Source organism: Mesoplodon bidens, assembly GCF_964165515.1.
Source record: "Mesoplodon bidens genome assembly, chromosome: 1".
NCBI lineage: Eukaryota > Metazoa > Chordata > Mammalia > Artiodactyla > Ziphiidae > Mesoplodon > Mesoplodon bidens.
This window is the reverse complement of record NC_138176.1, coordinates 51459287-51485129: the sequence shown is the minus strand read 5'-3', so window position 1 is coordinate 51485129 and position 25843 is coordinate 51459287. Positions and strand designations below refer to the sequence as shown.

General features: G+C 42.3%; 1 protein-coding gene across 2 annotated transcripts in view; it reads left to right on the top strand.

Annotated features, from left to right (window-relative positions):
• The first annotated feature begins 15870 nt into the window (after window positions 1-15870).
• LOC308627459 (uncharacterized protein) overlaps window positions 15871-25843 on the top strand; it is a 108535-nt gene continuing 98562 nt past the window's right edge. For both annotated transcript variants that reach the window (XR_014017407.1, XM_081253642.1), the window contains exon 1: window positions 15871-17124. Coding sequence is in view for 1 of the 2 variants with exons in the window: in XM_081253642.1 (XP_081109768.1) it covers window positions 16441-17124 (684 nt within the window). In the remaining variant the exon portion in view is untranslated. The remainder of the gene's footprint in view (window positions 17125-25843) is intronic.

The following is a 25843-nucleotide window of genomic DNA, read 5'->3' as shown; positions in this document are numbered from 1 at the left end:
TTGCATACAAAATGAATTTACCAAGTAAATAATAACCTGAAGACCAGGCTTGGCCTTTTCCTTTTGGAAAGATTTATTTATTTAGCTACTTTAGATTTATTTAGCTAGTTCAGATTTGTTTTTTTCTGTTCTAAATGACTTGATTTCTAGAAAAGTTGCTATATTTTCTTCCATATCTTTTGTCTTGAAATAAGCTAGAGTAAAATCCTCTCACGGCATTTTTTTAAAATAATGAAGACCCCTCGGAGGGTACTATGTTTAACACAACCAATTCATTCTTTTTCAAGGTATTCTATTTCTAGGCATTACTTTAAAAGAAAGGGATATTTTTCATAATTTATTTGATTTTTAGTACCCTAATCAGAGAAATAAAATCTTATTATTTTAGTCTTTGTAAAGCTATAGCAATTTTTCAAAGAGATGATGGAGAAAAAAAGGCTCATTGTCACAGAACTTAAAGTTGGAACCTAAGAGATCACCTGGGCATTTTCCAGATGTACGAACCGAGGCCCAGAAAGGGGAAGTGGCTTCCCGGCATATACACAACCAGCTAGGGAGGCAGCTAGGTGCCATGAAATAAACATAGACTTTGACATGATAAGACCAGTGTCTTATAAAGGCTAGATCAAGGCTAATCTAATACCACCTGAGTGATATCAGAAGAGTCTCTCTAAGCCTGCATATCTACCTGAAAATGAAGGTAATAACACCTGCATTTTGTTTTGAGAACCAAATGTAATAACTTTTGGAAGAAAATTGCAATGCAAATGTTCCTTGTTATTATCACCAATAGAGTGGGCTCAGAACTCCTCACTCCTGCTTGATTTTCTTAATGCCTTCAACTTGTCCATCCAGAAAAAGTACATTGGGAAAACCAGCAGCAAGAATAAATATTCCACAAATATCCCAGAAGTATGAACCATGTGAATCAGAATTTGGTATAATTACCTGGTACCAAAATTTCTGCCCTCTTCACCGAGGAACTGTGGACCAAATAAAAATTGCTTGTTCAATACTTTACAAAGCCAGCATTACCCTGGTACCAAAACCAGACAAGGACACCACAGAAAAAGAAAATTATAGGCCAATATCTTTGATGAACATAGATGCAAAAATCCTCAACAAAATATTAGCAAAACAAATCCAACAACACATTAAAAGGATCATACACCACAATCAAGTGGATTTATTTGAGGGATACAAGGATGTTACCACATCCACAAATCAATCAACATGATAAATCCATTGATAAAAGGAAGGCTAAAAATCATGTGATCCTCTCAATAGATGCAGAAAAAGCATTTGACAAAATTCAACATCCATTTATAAGAAAAATTGTCAACAAAGTGGGTATAGAAGGAAGATACCTCAACATAATAAAGGCCATACTTGGCAAACTGTATGTCCCATAAGGGGTTAATATCCAAAATGCATAAAGAACTCATACAACTCAACAATAAGAAGCCAGACAACCCGTTTAAAAAATGGGCAGAGGATCTGAATAGATATTTTTCCAAAGAAGACGTATGGCTGGCCAACAGACACATGAAAAGATATTCATCACTAATTATTAAGAAAATACAACTCAAAACCACAATGAGGGGCCTCCCTGGTGGCGCAGTGGTTGAGAGTCCGCCTGCCGATGCAGGGGATACGGGTTCGTGCCCCGGTCTGGGAGGATCCCATATGCCGCGGAGCGGCTGGGCCCGTGAGCCATGGCCGCTGGGCCTGCGCATCCGGAGCCTGTGCTCCGCAACGGGAGAGGCCACAACAGTGGGAGGCCCGCATACCGCAAAAAGAAAAAAAAAAAAAAAAAAAAAACACAATGAGGTATCACCTCACACTTGTGAGAAGGGCCATTATGGGAAAGACAGGAGATAACATGCTGGCAAGAATGTGGAAAAAAGGAAACCCGTGTACACCATTGGTAGGACTGTAAATTGGTGCAGCCACTGTGGAAAACAGTATGGAGATTCCTCAAAAAATTAAAAATAGAACCACCATATGAACCAGCTCTTCTACTTCTGAGTATGTATCCAAAGAACACAGACACTAATTCGAAAAGATATATGCACACCTATGTTCACAGCAGCATTATTTTTTCATTACTGCAGCTTTTTTTTTTTAATTTATTTTTGGCTGCGTTGCGTCTTCATTACTGTGCGCGGGCTTTCTCTAGTTGCGGTGATGGGGGCCCCTCTTTGTTGCGGTGCGTGGGCTTCTCATTGTGGTGGCTTCTCTTGTTGTGGAGCATGGGCTCTAGGCACGCAGGCTTCAGTAACTGTGGCACGCAGGCTCAGTAGTCGTGGCCCGTGGGCTCTAGAGCTCAGGCTCAGTAGTTGTGGCGCACGGGCTTAGTTGCTCCGTGGTATGTGGGATCTTCCTGGACCAGGGATTGAACCCGTGTCCCCTGCATTGGCAGGAGGATTCTTAACCACTGTGCCACCAGGGAAGCCCCTACTGCAGCTTTTAAAAAAAATTTTATTGAAGTGCCGTTGATTTACAATGTTGTGTTTCTGGTGTATAGCAAAGTGATTCAGTTATTTTATACACACACACACACACACATAGATATATGTTCTTTTTCATATTCTTTTTCATTATGGTTTATCACAGGATATTGAATATCGTTCCCTGTGCTATACAGTAGGACCTTGTTTATCCATCCTATACACAATAGTTTGCACCTGCTAATCCCAAACTCCCAATCCTTCCCTCTCCCACCCCTCCTCCCCCTTGGCAACCACAAGTCTGTTCCTTATATCTGTGAGTCTGTGTCTGTTTCGTAGATATGTTCATTTGTGTTGCATTTTAGATTCCACATATAAGTGATATCATACAGTGTTTGTCTTTCTCTTTCTGACTTACTTCACTTAGTATGATAATCTGTAGGTCCATCCATGTTGCTGCAAATGGCATTATTTCATTCTTTTCTATGGCTGAGTAATATTCCATTGTGTATATATATATATATATATATATATATATATATATATATATATATACCATATCTTCTTTATCCATTCATTTGTCAATGGACATTTAGGTTATTTCTGTGTCTTGGCTATTGTAAATAGTGCCAGAGCAGCATTATTTATAATAGCCAAACTATAGAAACAATCTAAGTGTCCCAAGTGTCCATCAATGGATGAATGGATAAAGAAGATGTGATATATATGCACATATATATGTGTGTGTTTGTATATATACACACACACAATGGAATACTCTCAGCCATAAAAAAGAATGAAATCCTGCAATTTGTAACAGCATAGATGGAACTTGAAGATATATGCTAAGTGAAATAAGCTAGACAGAGAAAGACAAATACCATATGATTTCACTCATATGTGGAATATAAAAAAAAACCAAATGAACAAAGAAAATAAACTCACAGACACAGAGAACAGATGAGTGGTTACCAGAGGGGAAGGGGATTGGGGGGCTGGGTGAAAGAAGTGAAGGGGGTCAACTGTATGGTGATGGATGGCAACTAGACTTGTGAAATTGATCACTTTGTAGTGTGTACAGGTGTTGAATCATAATGCTGTACACCTGAAACTTAAATAATAAAAAATGTTTATTCATTTGCTTATTCATTCATTCTTTCAAAAAATATTTATTGAACACCGAATGTGTGCCAGGCACTGCTCTGGACACTGAGAACGTGATAGTGAATAAAATAGACAGAAAACATTGTTCTCATGGAATGGAATCAGCCAAATTATGTATCTAATAATTTAGGTAAATGACTAAATTATTTTGGGTTAGTTCTGAGGAGAAATATTTTGACTATTTAAAGTGGCTCTGCCCAGTGGCACTGGCATTCAGCTGGACTTAAGCTCGTGAATGATAACATGGCATGAAGAATGGGTTCTGGATCAAATGTTAGGAAATAGCTGCATATGCTATTCACCCTAGAGATTCACAACACACATGGGAGCTGTGTGGGTGCTGAGTCCCTCAATAAAGAAACCTGTTTAACTTATTTGAGAACAGAATATGGAACTCCAATTTGGGAAACATTGCCTAAAATTTTGGTTTAGGCTTTCCTGAGCTCTGACTTTCCCAGGACAATCCTAATGTCAAATAATTTTTCTCAACGTTCCACTTACACTTAGTTAAACCATCAACAACTTGGGCAATATTCCTTTTTTTTTAATAGACTTTATTTTTAGAGCAGTTTTAGGTTCATAGCAAAACTGAGCAGAAGGTAAACAGATTTCCCATATACCCCCTGTCCCCGCACATGCATGGCTTTCCGCATTATTAACATACCCCACCAGAGTGGTGCATTTGTTATAATCAGTGAACCTACATTGACACATCTTATCACCCAGAGTCAGTAGTTTATATTAGGGTTCACTCTTGGTGTTGCACATTCTGTGGATTTGAACAATGTATTATGGCATGTATCCACGATTATAATATCATATAAAGTTGCTTAAGAATTCACTGTGCTCCACTTACTCATCTCTCCCTCCCCCTTAATCCCTGACAACCACAGATCTTTTTACTGTCTCCATAGTTTTTCCTTTTCCAAAATGTCATATAGTAGGGATCCTACAGTATGTAGCCTTTTCAGATTAGCTTCTTTGACTTAGCAATATACATTTCATTCTTCTCCATAGTTTTCCATGGCTTGATAGCTCATTTCTTTTTAGCATTGAATAATATTACAGAAGTATAACTTTTCGTTCCACAAACACTCACTAAATGGCTAGGCTTTGTTGTAGGGATGGAAGATGACAATACAGACAAGGTTCCTGCTTTCATAAAGCTTACCCTCTAAAGGGAAGAGACAAGGAATAAACAAGTAGTATATACTCAATACACTATAAGTTAGTGAGTGCTATGGGAACATAAAACAGAGCGATGTGTTGGGGGCTGGAGTAAGCTACTTTTGGTCGGGTGGTCAGTGAAGACCCTGATGAGGAGGTGACATTTGGGCTGAGGTCTGAATGTTGAGCAGAAACCAACCACACCAAAATTTGAAGTGGAGGGTAAGAGAAATGCGGAGGCTTTCAGGGTACAGTTTGGGCACAGTGAAGGCATGGGGCTTGAGAGCAGAGGTGAGGAGAGGGCAGCAGGAGAGGAGGGAGAGAGCACGGAGGCCCTTGGAGCCTGTGGTAAGGCAGGCCAGATGATGCCTTCTAATGCCTGCCAGTTGCAAAGAGATGAAATAAATATTCGACTATAAGTGAAGGACTTCATTTTTGGGAGAAGAATACATTTTATTTTTCCTATAAGACTTTTGAAAAAAATGTCAAAGCTGTTCATCAAGCAGTTCTGGATGAATACGGGCAAAGTTTGTATGCAGGGAATTCCCTGGCAGTCCAGTGGTTAGGACTCTGTGCTTCCACTACAGGGGGACCAAGTTTGATCCCTGGTGGGGGAATTAAGATCCCGCAGATCCCTCAAATCCCACAAGCCACGACGCATGGCCAAGAAAAAAAAACGGTGTTATGCAGTGTCTAAAATCTGGGAAACATTAGTTCTGTGTGGATACAGCACAGTGTTGTTTTCTGAAATCTGGGAAACACAGACCTATTCTTGTATATACCCTCACACAAACTGCACACACACTTTGTGTTTACTTAATTGGAATCATACTATATATACTGTTCTGAGATTTGCTTTCTTTTTAAAACAGTGTATTTTTTAAACTATGAACTTCACTGTTTGATCCTACTTAAACCTCTCCAAAATACATTTTAAAGGTTATCTGAGTAATAATGATCATGAGGGCTCCATCTACAGTTAGGCATTAGATTGGAGAGATTTAGAACCAAAATGACAAAAGGATGCCATCCTTGTTATCGCTTAGCTGGGTTCTGTGTTCCTTTTTTCATGAACTAATTCTATTAAAAAAACCAAAACATCTTATTAAGAAAATTCTTCAAGGACCTACTGTATAGTACAGGGAACTATATTCAATATCTTCTAATAACCTATAATGGAAAAGAATCTGAAAAAGAATATAAATACATATAACTGAATCACTTTGCTCTACACCTGTAACACTGCAAATCAACTATACTTCAACTAAAAAAAGTTTTTAATGTAAAAAAATATATATATATGCCCTTTGTTTTATTTATTATTAGATAAAATTGATGCTGTGGAGAAGATGCCTTATAACATTCCACACTCCATGCCCAATTCTGGGTACCCTTGTTTGAGAAGTAGAATGCAAGGTAAATGATAGGACAGAAACAAGCTTGGGGGGCCACGGGACTACTCGGGAGGGACACTTAATCAGCTTGGGAGTGGGCAGCAAAGGCTTTCTAGAGAAGGAAATTCCTGAGCCAAGGCTGGAACGAAGAACTGGAGCCCAGCCCAAGCTGAAGCAGAACTCATATACTAATTACTGAACGGCACTGGGCTGTGTTTGAAGTAAGGCTCATTAAGAGTTTTACAGTTTGTTTTCCTTCCCCTTCAATAGAACACCAATGGACCAATCACTTCCTAGAACGAAAAGGAAAGGTAAGTGAAATTAATTGAGTGTGGATTCTGTGCCAACTGTTTTCCAAATACTCAGTTAATTCTCACATCTGCCTCATTAGATTGGTATTATTTAGTCTCATTTTATAGATGAGGAAACTGGGATTCAGAGAGGGTGACAAACTGCCCAAGGTCAAAAATTAGGAAGTTCAGCCAGAATTCTGACTCCAAAGTTGGTGTTCTTCCCACCATATAACGTTGCTTAGCTTGTATCTGAAGTGTCTCTCTACTTGGCGGGTGCAGTAGCAGTCAAGGAAATTGTGGATTGGCTTCAAGTTTCAAGGACAAAAGGGAAGAAAAACAGAGGCTTTCCATGATCTCTTGACCCTCTCCTTTGGTCATGGAAAGTTCTGGAAGGGGACTTTTGGGATACTCCTCTGGCTGGCATTGCGGCACCCTACCTCACCAAGCCAGATCTGCTGAATCTGGACTTGGAGAAGTAAGGGTTCGTGGGACATCCTTTGGGAGTGTTCACTGAGGTCTGCTTTATGCAGTTTATAATTTGCTGTAAACAGCTTGCTGTTCTTAATTAAACCTGTATGATCATGCCTGAACTTTTAGGAAACAAGGATTTCTTTTTTATGGTTCTCTTTTCAGTGGTAAAAATAGAGCTCTCCTCAGCTCCATGAGCCTCCTTAACCTGTTGGGCCTTGATTCTGAGACTCTGAACTATAGTCTAGAAATGCATGGATCCTGGCAAAATGCCCAAGAAATGCCTGGGTGAGACAATTGCTAGTGATCGTGAGACAATTGCTAGTGATCGTGAACCATCTCTTCCAGAGGGATGTTCTGTGATTCTATTTGGCAAGATTCTAGGGCAGGTTCTCTGATGCTTTTCATGCTAGGATAGAAGGGAATACAGATCTCGCAACTAAACGCTGTTGGCTGAGTTTAATTTTTAAAGAAACAGTTGCTCAAAATGACTACTTCTTCTCTTTAAAGGCAGGGGCTGGATAAAACCACCTTAGTTTGAAACTGGTGACAAAAAAAATGAATGGGTTTAAGTATCTTAAATGTGATTTTTACTAATTAAGAAAGGAATATGTGCTTATTGAATAAACCCCCCCCAAAACACATATAAATAGGAAGAAGAAAAAAGTAATCATGGTGCCACTACCTGGAGATGCCACAAACACTATTAACATTTTGGTCAGTTTTCTACCGTTAAGAAATATACATATATATCTATTTATTTTATTGTGGTAAGAACACATCTTACATAACTGTAACCTTATACCTGTTGAACAGCAACCCCCCTATTTCTGGTACTCTACATGTTCAGAGAAACTTCTCAAGTAACAAACTGTACAGATGATCCTGAAAGTAGCCTTTCTACCACTTGTCTTGAATGGTGAGCAAAGAAATATCAATTCAGGAGATGGGCTCAGATACTGTTCAGGAGGCCTGAACAGAGCAGGTCACAGTTTATAGCAACACTGTCCAATAGAACCTTCTGTGAAAATGGACACGTTCTATCTCTGCACCCTTCGCATATGGTAGCCACTAACCTCATGTGGCTGTTGAGCACTTAGTGAGCCGAGACTGAGAAACTGAATTTAAAATTTTAATTTCATTTTAACTAATTCAGAATTTACATAGCCACACATGGCAAGTGGCTATTGCATACCGGACAGTGCAGGTCTATACAGAGGATTTATAAAAGAGTCACTTGCTGGTCTCAAAGTAAACGGTGGGCAGGGATTGAAAGCTGGCACTGAAAATGCCTCTGTCATTCCAAGTAATAACAGAACTCGGAATTTTTCTCGGCAGTGAGAAAGGCCACTCCAAGAAAAAGTATAGAGATGGGCTCACAATTAGTCTCAGAAAAGGAAGTCAGTCATTAGCTACCTTCTAACATCCTAGCAATTAACCAGTCTTGGGAGAAGAGCTGGTATCTCCAGAGAGGTGCCAAATAAATAGGAGATAAGAGACTATAAAAATGAAAAGCCACTTGGTCTCTTTCATCACAGGATAATCCAATGCTTGTGAATTAATGGCAAAAGGCTCAATAATAGCTTTTGTGAGGAAATAGGAGCAGTGTAGCAGGATATCCTTTTTCCGCACTAAAGCACCCGATTCTTTCGATTTTATATACAGCGGAAGCAATTAATTGTACTAGAAAGAAATCCACAGCTGGCTTTTCCTGATGGCCCCATAAGCAGCAAGCACTATTGTTCAACTTCCAGAATAAATGTAAAGTCATTCTACTGCACCGCTGAGATTTTTCTGATTGTTTAGTTTGACTTTTTCCAAAGATAAAAACATGTCCATTCCTCTTGTCATTGCACGTTTTCAGTATAAACAGCTGTCCGAAAGTTAATTTTTTATTTGTAATGTAATCCAAGCATGTGACTTGATGCTAGTATTTCTTCTAAACTTTATGTGACTGAATCATAAGTTATTCACTTTTTTTTTTTTTTTTTTTTTTGCGGTATGCGGGCCTCTCACTGTTGTGGCCTCTCCCGTTGCGGAGCACAGGCTCCGGATGCGCAGGCCCAGCGGCCATGGCTCACGGGCCCAGCCGCTCCGCGGCATATGGGATCCTCCCAGACCGGGGCACGAACCCGTATCCCCTGCATCGGCAGGCGGACTCTCAACCACTGCGCCACCAGGGAGGCCCCAAAATTTCAGGAAGGCTCTTTTTTTTTTTTTTTTTTGCGGTACACAGGCCTCTCACTGTTGTGGCCTCTCCTGTTGTGGAGCACAGGCTCCGGACGCGCAGGCTCAGCGGCCATGGCTCACAGGCCCAGCTGCACCGCGGCATGTGTGATCTTCCCGGACCGGGGCACGAACCCGTGTCCCCTGCATCGGCAGGCGGACTCTCAACCACTGCGCCACCAGGGAAGCCCTTATTCACTTTTGATTTATGTGTCTATATGCAGTTGAACTGTACTGTCTCTGCTCTTGTGGTTAACATTCATAGTGTGGCTATTCGAGAATCATGCATAATAAACAAATAAGTTACATGTCAAAAACCCAGAAACCGGGCCTCCCTGGTGGCGCAGTGGTTGAGAGTCCGCCTGCCGATGCAGGGGATACGGGTTCGTGCCCCGGTCTGGGAGGATCCCATATGCCGCGGAGCGGCTGGGCCCGTGAGCCATGGCCTCTGGGCCTGCGCGTCCGGAGCCTGTGCTCCGCAACGGGAGAGGCCACAACAGTGAGAGGCCCGCATACCGCAAAAAGAAAAAAAAAAAAAAAAAAAAAAAAAAAAAAAAAAAAAAACCCAGAAACCTAACGTTTCAAACTACTGGACTGCATGGTGTTGTTTTGCCTTTTAGATGCATTAATACACACTGTATTTCATCAATTCTTAGATGCACATTTTTTGACATTTTATCACCTCTGAAATTAGGATGTTTTACAATTAATGATGTAACATAGTTTAATTGGCAGTGCTTTTCTTTCCTAGTTGTACATAAAATAACAGTGCTTATAATTAATGGTATCTTAGTTTTGATGAAATCTGGTATATATATAAAATTTGATTAGCATGATGCATTATTGCAAGTATAACAACAGAATAAGTTTTGTTATTGAGCATTTACATTGATCAAATAAATGAACATTTTGATTAATTACACATCTTATATGAGATTCTAATTGACTTAATTCTAAAAAATATTCATCTTGCCACTTTCATTTCCCCCAAATGCCCTGAAAGGTATATAATGTTATATAATAAAATGCAGTGTTATATCTATATCTATGTAATATATAATGTTACATATAGATATATAATGTTAATAATAATTTTTAAAAGCTGGTTCTTTAAGCAAGCTAGGGACTAGGCTCCCTGCCTGCAATTGGAGTGCCTCTTTCATGGTGTTCAGTGGGGCCAGGTGCAAGTTGTGCACCGCACAACTCCAGGGAGCATCTTTCACAAAAAGCAGGATGGCACCCCTTGGAGTCTTGCAATGTAGCCGCCCGAGATGCTCAGTGCAGTGACTACAGCAACTGTGCTAACAATCGGGGCAGGGGAGGGTAGAAAGGAAGGAGGAACAGGAGTACCCTCTTTGACCTTGAGGGACAGAGCAGCACAGCAGATGCATTGAGAAGTATGTGACCACCCCTCCACCTCCAATTGGACCTTGAAAACTAAGAGGCAAGAATTTTGACTATTACAATGGTAGGCTCCAGCCTGGGGCTGCTATTTTGATACCTTGTGTATTTTGATACCCTCTACACTGTCCTTCCCCAGGCTGGGAGGCTAGAAAGCCCCTATTCATATGTAAGTGAATAAAGGTATGAAATCATATTTGGGAGAAAGACATAGGAACAGCTAAACTATGCAAAAACATCAGTGATATAGACCATAGAGAGAAAAGCCTAAGGGGTTTAGGATGGAGCCGTCAGAGATGACTTCCTGCAAGAGGTGGTACCTGGGCATTGCAGGCAGGAGAATGGCATTAAAAGGAGAATGAATGTGGCCCATTCTGCAGGAAGTGGAGTGACTAGTCTAACAGAACACTGCCATACAGCAGTGGTTCTCAGATTTCGATGACAGTGGCATTTCATTAAGTGAAGTCTGGAAAAACTGAGCAAGATCAGTTGAAAGAGGGAATGACCAATTAGGATAGCTGGTATAATTCAGGTATACAGCGAGGAAGACAGATTTTAAGGTGGGTAGCAAACCAAATGTAAAACCTATATTTTAAAAGAAACACTGACAGCTACTGATTACTGATTGGATATTTGATTATGTTTCCCCATGAGAGAACTGAGGAAGTTGTTTTTTAAAGAGCACATGGAACTTCAGAACTCAAGCACTGTTTGTTGAAGAGTTGGTAAATTTAAAGTCAGTGATAGGGAGCTCCCTGGTGGCCTAGTGGTTAGGATTCTGGGCTTTCACTGCTGTGGTCCCAGGTTTGATCCCTGGTATGAAGCCTCATGGTGTGGCCAAAAGAGAAAAAAAAAAGTGATAGTCAGTGATAGTTCTTTGCTATCATTACAGCATTTCTTAGACTCTCATTCCCTCAAGGTAAATGCTTTAACACTCAGCCTCAAAAATATTAAAAACAAAAGCCAAAAAACCAACCCTGCCTTTGTTGATAAAAATAGAAGAAACGAGTGAGGGCAAACTATCAGTAGAGAACAAAATGAATTAGCAGCTATCTTAATGGCAATAAATCCTGACTCAGAAACAAACATCAAATAAAGGAATTATGTACACATCTTATTTTACTACATTTTAAGCTTTTAGGGGACAGGAGTCTACTATAATGCCTAGTACACTTAGTCATTCATTCATTCAGTACTTATTGAACACCTACTGGTGTGCCAGGCAGCGTGCTAGATCCTAGGGAGACAATGGAGTGAGAAAAAGACAGTTTCTGTCCCCTAGAATTTTGTGTCCCACACAAGGATAGGTACCCCAACATATGTGATGGTAAACTAGTATGCCTATGCACATTGGTAGCACCACACTACACCTAGGAATACATTTGGATAACCATGTACAGCGTGTACAGTTGATACAGTTGGCTGTTAATGACATAGCATTCCTGATCCAGGATTGTTATCTCCCCAGTTATCTCAGCTTGAATCTTTATCATGACACCTTGTCTTTCTTTGACTGGTCATTCACAAGGTAATCATACTCAGCTCCAGATGCTGGGATTTCTGGACTACTAGTGCCAAAGGAATTCTTGAGTAGAATCAGTGTTTAGGAGTAGTAAGTAGAGTCAGATATGGGTTATACATGTACATACGTGTAATATAAATATACATATATATACATATATACGCATACACATATATACATATTACAAGCACTTATTACACTTCATTTTTTAACCAGACAAAAACAAAAACCAACTATATATATATATATATATATATATATACATATATATATATATATATATATATATATATATACATACATATACTTTCTATCTGTCTTTATTTATATCCGGTTAAAAGATAAAGTGTAATAGGTTATAAACCCACTGCTCTCAGGAAAGGCAGGGAGGTGAACTGCTACAGGACAGGGAAGGACAGTTTTACCATGGGCTGAGTGGAGCTGGGGTAGGGAGGCCCCAGCTCCAGGTGTTGGGTGGGAGGAACTCCAGCCCTCTAGGCAGTACCTGATAGCCAGAAAGCAGTAAGCAAACAACAGGTGGTAGTCCAGGAGAGCAGCAGGCATCAGGATGTCCATCTTGAGGTAATGGGGGAAAGGAGGCCTGATAGATGGATATAATACGGACTCAGAGAATCTAGGAAAAAAGCTGAAGGCAAACAAGCATTGCTATCAGTGCACAGAAGAATCTGTGTTGTAGGGCTGGGGCAGACTCCAGAGAGCAAAGTCCAGACAACAGGCAGAGAAAATCAAGTTCCACACAGGCTAAAAGGCCATGGCTTCAAGAGCAAGAAAAGGGCTATAAGTCAGTGCTTATAAGGGGGCCAAGGTTAAGGCTCCCCAAGTAGGTAGCAGAAGGAGGCTGAGTCCTGGGCTTGGGACTGGAGCTCTGGGAAGTCTTCCTGTCACAGGGCCAGGAGAGGATTGAGCTCTGTGGTAAAAGGTGTACCGATAGCAGGGAGAGGTCTTCAGAGACCATGGACTAGGCAGGACCAAGTGGTGACTACTTTGTAGCAAGAGCCTCACTAAACCATCTTTTAATCACAGGAAACAAGTCCTTTGAAACAAGGAGAAGTGAAAATGGAAATGGGAAAAGGAGCCAGTTATTTATAAGTGAAAATAGAATGGGAAATCAAGTATTATACCATTACAAAGAAAAAACAAATTCAGATCTTTAAACTTTTCTCTATCTTGTGCACTGAGTTATATTTATATATAACCATCTTTTTTCTCAAACACAATTTCTGTTTTGGCTTGGTCCTTCTAAACCATGACAGGGTATTATTAACCAATAAAATGATGTAGTAGTGTCCATGCTGAAAAATGTAGCTGTTTCCTCTACTCTTCACAGCACTCTTGTCCATTAATATTGGGTTTGAAACCAACCTAAAGCATCACTCTGCCAAGGGCATCCCTTCACTATTCCCTCCTTAGTGGACTCTAATTTATCTCCATACCCACGATGACTTAGTGCTGCCTTTGCCTCATAAAGTCTTTACAGCAGGAAAATGACTTTGGATGGATTAACTTGGATGAACCTATGGAACTAATGCCTTCCCTGAAAGCAGATGTCTCCTTTTCACTGAAGATGGTACAACCCATAGCTTCCCTGATTCATCCTCACCTTTTCAACATAGTGCAAGCCACCCTCTAAAACTTGGTCTTGGGATTCCCTGGCAGTCCAATGGTTAGGGCTCCATGCATCCCCACCCGGGGACCCGGGTTTGATCCCTGGTCAGGGAACTAGGATCCTGCAAGCGACGTGGCACGGCTAAAAGAAAATAGAAAATAAATAAATGAATAAATAAATAAATAAATACCTGGGTCTTGATGACAAGGTTCAGAAATGCTTAGAGGAAATTCTATCCTTTCTTTTTTTTTTTTTTTTGCTGTACGCGGGCCTCTCACTGTTGTGGCCTCTCCCTTTGCGGAGCACAGGCTCTGGACACTCAGGCTCAGCGGCCATGGCTCACGGGCCTAGCCGCTCCGCGGCATGTGGGATCTTCCCAGACCGGGGCACGAACCCGTGTCCCCTGCATCGGCAGGTGGACTCTCATCCTCTGCGCCACCAGGGAAGCCCGGGAAATTCTATCCTTATCTCACTCATTCATTTAACAAACCTTGAGCACTAGATATGTGCGAGGAACTAGGCTCTGAGGAAACAGTTGAGAACAAGATTGACAAGGTCTTTGCTCTCATGGAGTTTACATTCTAGAGGGTCAGAGAAACTCAGACCATAAACAAATAACTAAATGAACAAGGTAAATTCATATAGTAAAAAGTGGTATAAAGAAAATAAAATTGGCTGTGTTGGGGTGCTAATTTAAGACAGGTGATCAGGGAAAGTGTCCTTGAGGTCCTGAGAACTGTAGGAGAGGGGTGATTTTGCATTCCAAACTAATGCTATGTGATTTGGGCATGCAACTACCACTCTTGAGACCTGTACCTCAAACAGACTATGCAGAGAAAAAAGGCCCATTTCCAGAGCATTCTATTAACCTACTTAAAGGAAAACCATCACATTAGAGAATGTTGAATTTGGACCTTGAGGTGTTGCCTTTGAGTTTGGGGGCCAGACTATACGTGTCCAGATGTCTCCTTGGGCTTCCTGGCTGCTCTTGTTCATTTAGTGGGCAGGCAAACCAGAGAAACAGGCCAGCGTGCATACACATGCCAGGAACCAGAGAAAACACTATGCCCTGCTCAGTTGTCAGTAGGTAGGTTGCCCGCTGTGATAAAGCTAAGGATTTCAGCCTGGGCACTAAGGTGGGCCTTATCCAAGGAGAGCAAAAGGATGTCTAGTAAAATTTCCGAAAACTTGAAAAGGAGATCCTTTTGTAGAGAAGCAAAGATGTCATGACTTAAAATTTGATGCTTCAGTTTTGCTCTTATTTCTACAGTGGCATATGACACAACCTAGGCAACACAGATTTGTACATTTTGGAAACTTGATGTACTAAACTACCAACCTGAGGTTGTCTATTTTATAGACTGATTCGTATGTCTGAAAATTGAACTAGGCTCTAGAGGGTATATTAACACACTTGTCATAGTTTTATCTGCCATGACACATTGCTCAGCTTACATCAATGAGTTCTTTGGTCAATCAGTCTGAATCTCCTCGAGCAAAAGGTCCACCATTTCCCTTGATATCAAAGCAGTGTCCTATGTAGAAAACTTGAAAAAGTGACAAATTTTAGGAGATGCAGGGAAACTCATGTATCATACATTCATCCTGCATAGCAAGATCCATAACTCTCAAACCTGAGACAGGTATAGAGTTCAGGAAAAAAATTAAAGAATAAATAGAATTGAAAAATAACTTGGAATTACGGAAGGTATCTGAGGAATTAAGGGCAAAGGTGGATGTATAAAAGGGGGACAGAATAAACGATGGACAAAAAAACCCGTTAAACAAGAATGTAAGGGAATTTAGCCATTTAAAGAAGAATATAAATGGAATCTAAAGGCCTGGAATCTAAACGTCTCTCAAGGGAGAATGTGTGTAAAACACAAACATCAGGGCCTGGCACATTCTTTTCCTTGCCTCTTTTTACCCACAGTTTAAAAAGTGATTTTATAAAGGTAACTTTAAAAAAGAGTATCTTTTGTAAAGAGACTTAATTTAACACCATACATTCGTTGAAAGACTTACCAAAGAGATCAAGGTCACATTTGGTTGTTAAAAAGGGACCTAGACTCTTTCTTCACATCCAGGACATTGACTACTTTTAACGACATTTTCCAAAGAATGAGGACAAATGGAAGAAAAGAGGTAGTGACAATTATTTATGTTTTCCAAATGGAGGGAATGAGACTCTGGAGTGTATCCGAGGTCCCTAGAGTGAGCCAAAGGTAGAGAAGGGAGCAATATTTATAGTCCGCTGACTTCAGTTCTGTTGGGTTAACGCCGCTCCTCATCTTATGCCTTTGGAATTCACGGGCTCCATCACAGGGTCCGCGGGAGGGCCAGGCCTCGGAGCTCCAGGACCGACGCGGAAATGCTCCTTTCCCCTGCAGCTCACTCGGAGCCTGTCCACCTCCACCTCCCTACCTGCGCCTCGGCATGCTGGCAAAGAGCCCAGAAAGAGAAGCCGGGGAGCTGTGGGTGAATAATGGTTGTACTGTGGCTACATTATTCTTTTCTTTGTCGCAACCACTACTACCACGATCGGGCAGTTCCCCGCCGTGGCGTGTGAATTCTCAGCGATCAGGCTTATTCCGCAAGCGCTGACCTGCCCTCACGTGTCAGAGTTTTTGTTGAGTTAAGAGTTTGTCGGGGGGAGGGGTCCACACGAAGGAACCCCGGAACACTGGCAGTGCCGGGGGGCCCGGCCAGCGCGCAGCAAGGGGCTGCGATGTCCGCGCCGTTCCACGGCGCTGAGTCGTGTGCGGCGCGAGCACTGCGTCTGCTCGACACGGCTTCCGGACACTGGCCAGCCCCGCCACAGCGGCAATGGGGCGTCTCGGTGAGGAGGGGCCGACGGGGCCGCGCGGAGGAGAACCCCTCCTCCCCTACGGCAGCCCGGCGCCCCCTTGCCGGCTGCCAGCCTTCCTTCCCGGCAGTGGGGCGCCGAGCACCTCAGACCCTTCGGGCACTTCCGTCGCGCGCTCGGCTCTTCTCGCGTCCCCGGCCGGGCGGGGCGGGCGCCCTCCCAGTGCGCGCGCGCTGCAACCAGTCTCGCGGAGGCCTGCCCCTCCCCCCAGACCCCGCTCCCGTGCCGGCCCCCCCGCACTCCTCCCTCCTAGGCGAGTGTCGGCGGCGGCGGCGGCGGCGGCGGCGGCGGCGAAGGCTGCCGAGATTGGAATCCGCCTGCTGGCGCTCGGCAAAGGAGGAGGGAGGAGGGCGGGCAGGAAGGTTCGGGCTGCGCCGCGTCCGTCCGCGCCAGACGAGAATCGTACGGCCGCGCGAGGGGCGACCGGGCTGGGGCCGCTGCACGCCCAGGGCGGAGGCCGAGCCGGGCCCCCGCCTTGCCCCGGCGGCTCGCCGCGCCCACCCCGCTCCGCGCCGAGGGCTGCAGGATGAGTTCCCCAGGGTTCGGGTGAGTTGGCTCGTCCGGAGAGTGCGTGTGCGCGTCGGAAGAGGCCGGCCGCGGCAGGGAGGCTGGCGCGGGCTCGGGGCGAAGTTTCGGGGGGATCCGGGAGCTCGAGGGAGGCCCGAGCTGGGGGCCGCCGGGCCTGGCCGCTCCGCAGGGTCCCCGCTGCCCCGACTGTGTCAGGCCGCGGCCGACTGGGCCCTGCCGCCCCGGGCCTGGCCCTGCCGGAGACCCGGGCCCCCTGGCCGCCCCCCGCGACGTCCCCGCCTCTGGGCCCCTCTTTGTTCCCCACCCCCGGGTTTCAGGCCGAGTTTGGGGAGGCGGTGTGGGCGAAAGCCGCCACCAAGGACGGTTCTTGAATCCTTAAATGGGAAAGGCGCTCACCTCCCCGCCCGGGAGCTGCGAGGGTGATATTCGCGATTTGTCCATTACGTTTCTGCAAAAAAAAAAAAAAAAAAAAAGAGAGAAAACGAATGTCTGTTTCGTGAGGCGGTAGAGCCAGGAGGAACTGCCAGCCCTCCCGCAAAACTTGCCCGCGGGAAGGTGCCAGGTTTCTCGGAGGTTCACCTGTTGTCCTGCGCTGCCTCCGCTGCCATGTCTGTTGTGATTCTGCACTTCAGTTTGTGAAAACTTTCTGTTGGATTGAATGTAACCCTTTTTTTCTCTTTCCAGACTCCTAGTGGAAAGGTTTGGCGAGAAAAAAAAAATAGCTTGCGTCAGGGAAGAAAAATAATGTGCTGTGTGCTAGGATCTGGCGTTTTGTGACTTGTGCTCTTTCAGGCTCTCGGATGTTTTAATTTGGTCAAAGTGCTGCAGGTTTTGTCTTTCAGACGGTTAGCAAACTGTTCTGAGTACATAGTACGAACTTGGCACGTTCACCTGTGTTACGTCATTTAATCCCTATGATAATCCTGGTTAGTATATTCCTCATTTTTTAGAAGAGGAAACCGAGACGCAAAGAGGTTGTATAACTTGTCTAAATGAGCTGGGATTTGAACCCAAGATTTTCTCTATTATTCAGGATCTGTTAAAGTGAGGCATGCGAAGAGTTAAACAACAGCAACTACAAAAAGCCTTTCTCTGCAGACACTGACGTTTAGGAGCGCTTTTCAGTAAACTCATACTTGAAATGATCGCTCATTTGTTGCTTGAGTTGAAAACAACTTCTTTATTGTATTTATTTCAAAAGAGGAGTTCAAGTCTGAATTAAAGTAGAATGTATCAATGCTTATAACTTTTCAGTTGTTGAAATAGAAAGTTTCTTAACTAGAATTTTATTTAAATATTTAAAATTAAAGCTAAAATACGGGCAGTCCTGAGCTAGAAATGGGTTGCAGTTTACAAAAGGCCAGTTGAAATTTAGAATGACCTCTTAACAGAATCAGTGTTCCACTCCTGTTTTGCACCCCCCCGCCCCCCCCCCCGCCTCCGCGCGCCCGCCCGCACATTCTCCATAGAACTTATTTCAAACTTTTTCTGCTTTCTTCACTTCACATCCTTTCCTGAAAACATTGAGGCATCCAATGGGAGCTCCTTCCAGAATTTACTGGATTCCTTTTATCATCTTCTTTCCTTCCATCTTAGTGGAAGAATATTTTTTGTCCTTCCTCCTGGTTAACACCTTATTTCATTTTTCTCTTCTTTCCTACTCAATGGAGTATAAGTTACTCTTTTGTCTTAGAGTTCTTACAAGTACGAATGTGCTTAATATTTCTTCAGTTTACAGAAACCTTCCCTTGATTCTGCTACTCCCCAAACCTGTCTTGTTGCTGCCTTTCCTTTTCAAATCATATTAACAATAAAAAGAAATTATGTCCTTATAAAAGTGATACATGTTCGTTAAGAAAAATAGAGCAAAATGAAGTAAAATGAAAATTCACACCTTCATAATCCCAACTCTAGACATTGCCAAGAGTAGTTTACTTTTCCTGCCTTTACTTCCTGGTGATCGATTCACTTCTTAACCCCTTATTATCTGGATTTCACCTTCACAAAGGTCACCTGTAACCTAATAAACACTTTTAAAGCCCCCTTTCTAAGTCAGCTTGAGCTTTTTGTAACATTTAACATCGACCCATCGTTCTTGAAATACCTTTCCTTGTCCATCATTCACCTGTCCAGTTCATTCAACGAATACTTACTGTATTCTAACGTAACACACGAGTCAGTAGGAGGCAACAACAGATATGGCGCCTTGCCTTCATGGAGCTTAAAGTCTACTGAGGGAGACGTATATTGAAGAATGAAGTCTATAATTAAATATAATTGTATAGATAAAATGCAGAGTATTTATAAGAGCTTAAAATGGGGGCCTGACCTGGTGCTGGTGTATGTTGGAGGAATCTCAGAAGGCCTTCTTAAAAATGTTACATTGGAACCCTGTGACAGTTCTGAAGGATGAGTATGAATTAACTAGATGAAAACAGGGCTTCTGTGACATTATACTGACCTCGTTACTCTTTGCCCCTTTTCACTTTCTGTTCTTCCTTCTTCCTCATTAATGTAAGTGTTCTCCAAGTTTCACTTTTCAGATCATTTTTCATATATCTCTGGTCCTTTGACATTGTTTCAGACCCTTCTGTCTGAATAATTCTCAAATCTCTATTCTTTATTTCCCTTCTGCCCTTGAATTCTGGTTTTTCAAATTGTTTTATGCGTACCTCTACCTGATTATTCAGGTTCAAAGTGAACTCGTCCTTCTTACCAAACTTGTTTCCCTGGTGTTCCTTATTTTTGTTGATGTTATCCCAAACCTAGTCCTTTCCCCATCCCATCACGTGTTGTCTGTAGCCAACATCTATTGGTTCTGCTTTCATGGTATTGTCACTCTTCTCTCTGTTCATGCCAACTCTGGTACAGTTCTTAATACATGTTGGTAACAAGGTTATAATAGATTACAAAATGAGTTGGGCCACTTTCCTTCTTTTTTTTCTCTTTTCAGGAACAGTTTAGACTGGGATTATCTTTTTTTTTTTTTCCTGGCGTTACGCGGGCCTCTCACTGTTGTGGCCTCTCCCGTTGCAGAGCACAGGCTCCGGACGCGCAGGCTCAGCGTCCATGGCTCGCGGGCCTAGCCGCTCTGCGGCATGTAGGATCTTCCCGGACCGGGACGTGTCCCCTGCATCGGCAGGTGGACTCTCAACCACTGCGCCACCAGGGAAGCCCCTGGGATTATCTTTTACTTGAGAGTTTGGCAGAACTCACCTGTAAGAGCATTCAGGCTTATAATATATATATTTTTTCCTGGAGAGGAATTTGAGTACCATTTCAGTTTATTTAATAGCTGCTGATCTGTGTAAATTTTCTATTTCTTGTGTGAATTTTAGTGTTTAGTATTTTTTCCAGAAATTTATTTATTGAGTTTTCAAATCTAATGTTATTTGGTTTTCACATAATTCTTTTTTCTTTAAATTTCTTTGATTCGATATACTTGTATACAGTATTATGCCCTGTGTATATATTTGTATATTTGACAATTTTCCCTCTTCAATCTTTTTTTTTTTTTTCCTGCTAGCTGAATCAGGTTCTCATCCCACCTGGCCTAATGTTATGATCTTCTTGCCTTTACTTCCACCTTTATCCAGGTTAACTTACGCATTTCTGCATAAATTAATCTTGAATCCCATTCTTGTCACTTCCCCACTCAGAAGTTTCCAGTGTCTTCTATTAAATGAAATTGTTTCCTTGGGATTTGCCTCAGATTTGCCAGATTCTTATCTTCCACTCTTTTTGCTTCCTGCACAAGTTCTTTCCACCCTTCTTCTGCTGTTGCTTATAACTCTCTCTCTACTGGGACTGCGTAAATAGTTAATTGTCGTATGTATGAGTCCTGCCTCCGTCAAGCTCCATTTCAAATTCCATCTCTTTTTGAAGTCTTCCCCATTTTCTAATTCTGGATGGAACCCCTTCTGAAGAAAGGGATTTTCTCTTTTTTAAAATAAATAAATAAATTTATATATATATTTATTTATTTTTGGCTGCATCGGGTCTTCATTGCTGCGCATGGGCTTCTCGTTGTGGTGGCTTCTCTTGTTGCGGAGCACAGGCTCTAGGCACGCAGGCTTCAGTAGTTGTGGTGCGCGGGCTCTAGAGTGCAGGCTCAGTAGTTGTGGTACACGGGCTTAGTTGCTCCGCAGCACGTGGGATCTTCCCGGACCAGGGATTGAACCTGTGTCCCCTGCATTGACAGGATTCTTTTTTTTTTTTTTCTTAACATCTTTATTGGAGTATAATTGCTTTACAATGGTGTGTTAGTTTCTGCTTTATAACAAAGTGAATCAGCTGGCAGGCAGATTCTTAACTGCTGCGCCACCAGGGAAGTCCTTATAGCCAACTTTTAATAAATTTTATTGAAGTGTAGTTGATTTACAATGTTGTATTAATTTCTGCTGGATAGCAAAGTTGATTCAGGATATTGAATATAGTTCCCTGTGCTATACACTAGGACCTTGTTGTTTATCCATCCTATATATAATAGTTTGCATCTGCTAATCCCAAACTCCCAGTACTTCCCTCCCTCATCGCCCTCCCCTTGGCAACAAGAAGTCTGTTCTCTATATCTGTGAGTCTGTTTCTGTTTTGTAGATAAGTTCATTTGTGTCATACTTTAGATTCCACATATAAATGATATGATATTTGATATATCAAATATCTTTGATATTTATCTTTCTGTGTCTTATTTACTTCACTTAGTATGACAATTTCTAGGTCTGTCCATGTTGCTGCAAGTGGCATTATTTCGTTCGATTTTATGGCTGAGTAACATTCCATTGTATATATGTACCACATCTTCTGATCCATTCATCTGTAGATTGGTATTTAGGTTGTTTCCATGTCTTGGCTGTTGTAAATAGTGCTGTATAGCCAATATTTTAAAGGCTATCAGTTCTAAAAAAATATTGATAGGGGCTTCCCTGGTGGCACAGTGGTTGAGAGTCTGCCTGCCAATGCAGGGGACATGGGTTCGAGCCCTGGTCTGGGAAGATCCCACGTGCCACAGAGCAACAAAGCCCGTGAGCCACAACTACTGAGCCTGTGCGTCTGGAGCCTGTGCTCCGCAACAAGAGAGGCCGCGACAGTGAGAGGCCTGCGCACCACGATGAAGAGTGGCCCCTGCTCACCGCAACTAGAGAAAGCCCGTGCACAGAAACGAAGACCCAACACAGCCATAAATAAATAAATAAATAGATAGATAGATAGATAGATAGATAGAAACAAAATGACATGCTCAAAGATCCGCAGTAATGTTTTTTGAAGAAAGCACTAGCGTAGGGTCTTAAGGAGATCAGATGATTAGTGGAATCCATCTTGTGGACTCGGCGGGGGTCCCTAAACCAAGTTCATAAGGGCAGTTAAATATAGAACTAATGAATAGGCACGAACTAGATAAGGAAAGATATTCTTGAGTATCTTTTATTAAAAACTGGTGAATTTGAGCTACCCTGATATTATGGACATTGTTACTCTTCTATACTTTTATGTTTCTGATGAACCTTTTCTTACTGTATACATTTTTTATACCACTAATAACATCTGAAACTGTGGAGCTTGGTTGTTGCTCTGTCTGTATATAATTGGGTGTTCACTTAAGGAGGATAGTGGTATGTCAAGTGCGGGGATAAAATAGTCAAATTTGCAGTTTTGTGAGATTAGTTACGTAGCGGAGAATCAGTTTGAAGAAAAGACTGAAGACACTGAAACTTGTAGGAAAGCTGTTCCATCCTGGCTCAGACTAGGATAGTGGCAGGTAATTATGGTGTAGAATGGACAGGACTTGGTAATTAGCTGGGGGAGAGAGGAGGAGTGGGATTGTCAAGAATGACTCACAGGTTTCTAGATCGGAAACCTGGTAGGGTAGATGTGTGTTGTTGGCTGAGATGAAAAAAGTGGAGGGAGAGCTGGCTTCTGGAGGAAAACAGTTTAGTTTTGATCCTCTGAAACACCAGGTCGAGAGTTCTACTTGGCAGTTGCTTGCATATATTGGTCTGGAGTTTGACAGCGATTTGGGCTGGAGGTAGACATTTGGGAGTGATTACCATATAAGTTGTATATTTCAACAGTGGGAATTGGGTGGCTCTCTCAGGTGACTTATGCTTGCAAGTGACAAACCTAACTCACAGCTTAAAGGGGAAAAAGGCTCCCCTCCTACCCCGCCCCTCACGTTTTTGAAAAGACTGGAAGTAGGTATGGCTGGATCTAAGTGTTCAGATGATGTAATCGGGGGTCTCTCTTCTCTGCTTACCTCTTTTTTGGCCTCATCTGGCAGAGAGGACCACTGGTAACTCTAGGCTTATAATGGGCCTTATTGCTATGGATTCAAGAGAGGGAAAAAGCACTTCTTTTCCAGGTGCATGTATTCTGTCTCATGGAGAGATTGTTTTCGGGTCTACATGGAGTCTGGGGTACCATCATTGGCCAGAACTGGCTTATATGCCCACTGGAGCAGTCAGGGACTAATAGCCTTCTTGGAACCATGTGCGATGGGCAAGTGGTTGTTTCCCCAAAGAAAGGATGGCTCTGGGTAGGTACACAACATAAATCTACTACTTTTGGTTCTTAACCCTTTTAAAGGTCATTTTTTGAATATCTGAAGAAAAATACACAAATGTAACAAGCGTATAATTTCATGGTTATGTTATGGACCTCATTTCAGGAACTCCTGGTATATAACAGCAGAGAGCCTAGAACAGCCCTGAGAAACAGCAATTTAAGACCTAGGTAGAGAAGATAGACATTAAATAATTTCACAAATAATTATCTAGTTATAGTTATATTAAGATATACAAAACGGAAGTACAGGGAGCTTATAATAGTGTGTAATAAGGGAACCTGGTCTGTTTAGGGTGCAGGTGCTTTGGAAAGCCTTCCTGAGAAAGTGGCCTATAGAGTGAGACCTTGGACCAGAAAGGAGGGGGAGAGGGCTCCCGGAAGTATTCAGTAGTTTTTAAAGCAAACATTGTTTGCTCTTTTAAAAATTATAGGGCTTCCCTGGTGGCGCAGTGGTTGAGAGTCCGCCTGCCGATGCAGGGGACACAGGTTCGTGCCCCGGGCCGGGAAGATCCCGCATGCCGCGGAGCGGCTGGGCCCATGAGCCATGGCTGCTGAACCTGCGCGTCCGGAGCCTGTGCTCCGCAACGGGAGAGGCCGTGGCAGTGGGAGGCCCACGTACCACAAAAAAAAAAAAAAAAAAATTATAAAAGCAAGACTTCGCTGGTGGCACTGTGGTTAAGAATCCGCCTGCCAATGCAGGGAAGACACGTTTGAGCCCTGGTCCAGGAAGATCCCACATGCCGCGGAGCAACTAAGCCCATGCACCACAACTACTGAGCCTGTGCTCTAGAGCCCATGAGCCACAACTACCGAGCCCGTGCGCCACAACTACTGAAGCCTGCGTGCCTAGAGCCCGTGCTCCACAACAAGAGAAGCCACCACAATGAGAAGCCTGCGCACCACAACGAAGAGTAGCCCCCACTCGCCGCAACTAGAGAAGGCCTGCGCACAATAACGAAGACCCAACACAGCCAAAAATAAATAAACAAATAAATTTAAAAAATTATAAAAGCAGTACACCTACTGTGGATAATTTGGGAAATATGAAAAATTTTAAAGAAGCAGCAGAACACTTAAGTATTGGCTTCTAATTTTTTATAAACTAACATCTAGTACTGGTACTACCACTAAGCTAACTGTGCAGTCTTGGATACTACATTAACTCTATCTGATCTCTGTTTCCTTATCTTAAAAAGTGAAAGGACTTGATAAACTTTAAGGTTATTTTATGCTTAAAGAAAAAAAGAAAGAAAATTCCATGACTTTAATGTAGAGCAGTTAGTCACTGAAATTGCAGGTCTTACAATGCTTTTGGTCCTGATGACAGCACTGGATTTCTGACTTTTGGCTGAAAAGTCACTCTTCCTGTCCTGGCAGTCATTTCAGGTAATGAAGGGAATAGCGTATGACCAGTGGTATTCTTCCATGCTCAGCTTTCTTATCTCCTCTTTTGAGCATAGCCTTTAGGTAAATTATCTGCAATGTTACAGGCTCTCAATTTTGAAGTTAAATCTGGAGGAGACTTGCGTGGTTGTCATACTGTTTTGTGTATATTGAAATTTTTAGGTAGTTTTCTTATTCGAAATTAAAAATTTTGTAATATATTTTAGGAATATAAGATCTTGAATGTCTTAAATTTTTATTTAACTAAGAATATTTTAGATTTCTAGCTGAAAGGAGCTCCTGATGGGAAATGTTAAAGTAAAGGCTGTTAAATTTTGGTGAGGTTGTTAAACTTACATATTTTTCAAAAAATCATTTAAAAATGTCATGAAATAAAAATATTTCAGCAGTATCCAGAAGTATCTTAAATATACACCAAATCAACAAAATATGGTCACTTGATAACAGATAACTTTTATTGTCTACATTTCAGTAATATGCCTTGTCCCCTGCATTGACAGGTGGATTCTTAACCACTGTGCCACCAGGGAAGCCCCTCTTTTTAATATTTAAGATTTGTTAGAAACTTTTCATGGGTAACTTTTTGACTGGCATTCTTTGACTTTCCTAATGTTTCCTGTGCATTGTAGAAAAAAAGATATTAAAAGGTCAGTGGAATACAGTTTTTAAACATCCAGAACCCTTCTCATAAGTATTTTTAAAAATGAGTGTTCTGGGACTTCCCTGGTGTTGCAGTGGTTAAGGATCCGCCTGCCAATGCAGGGGACACGGG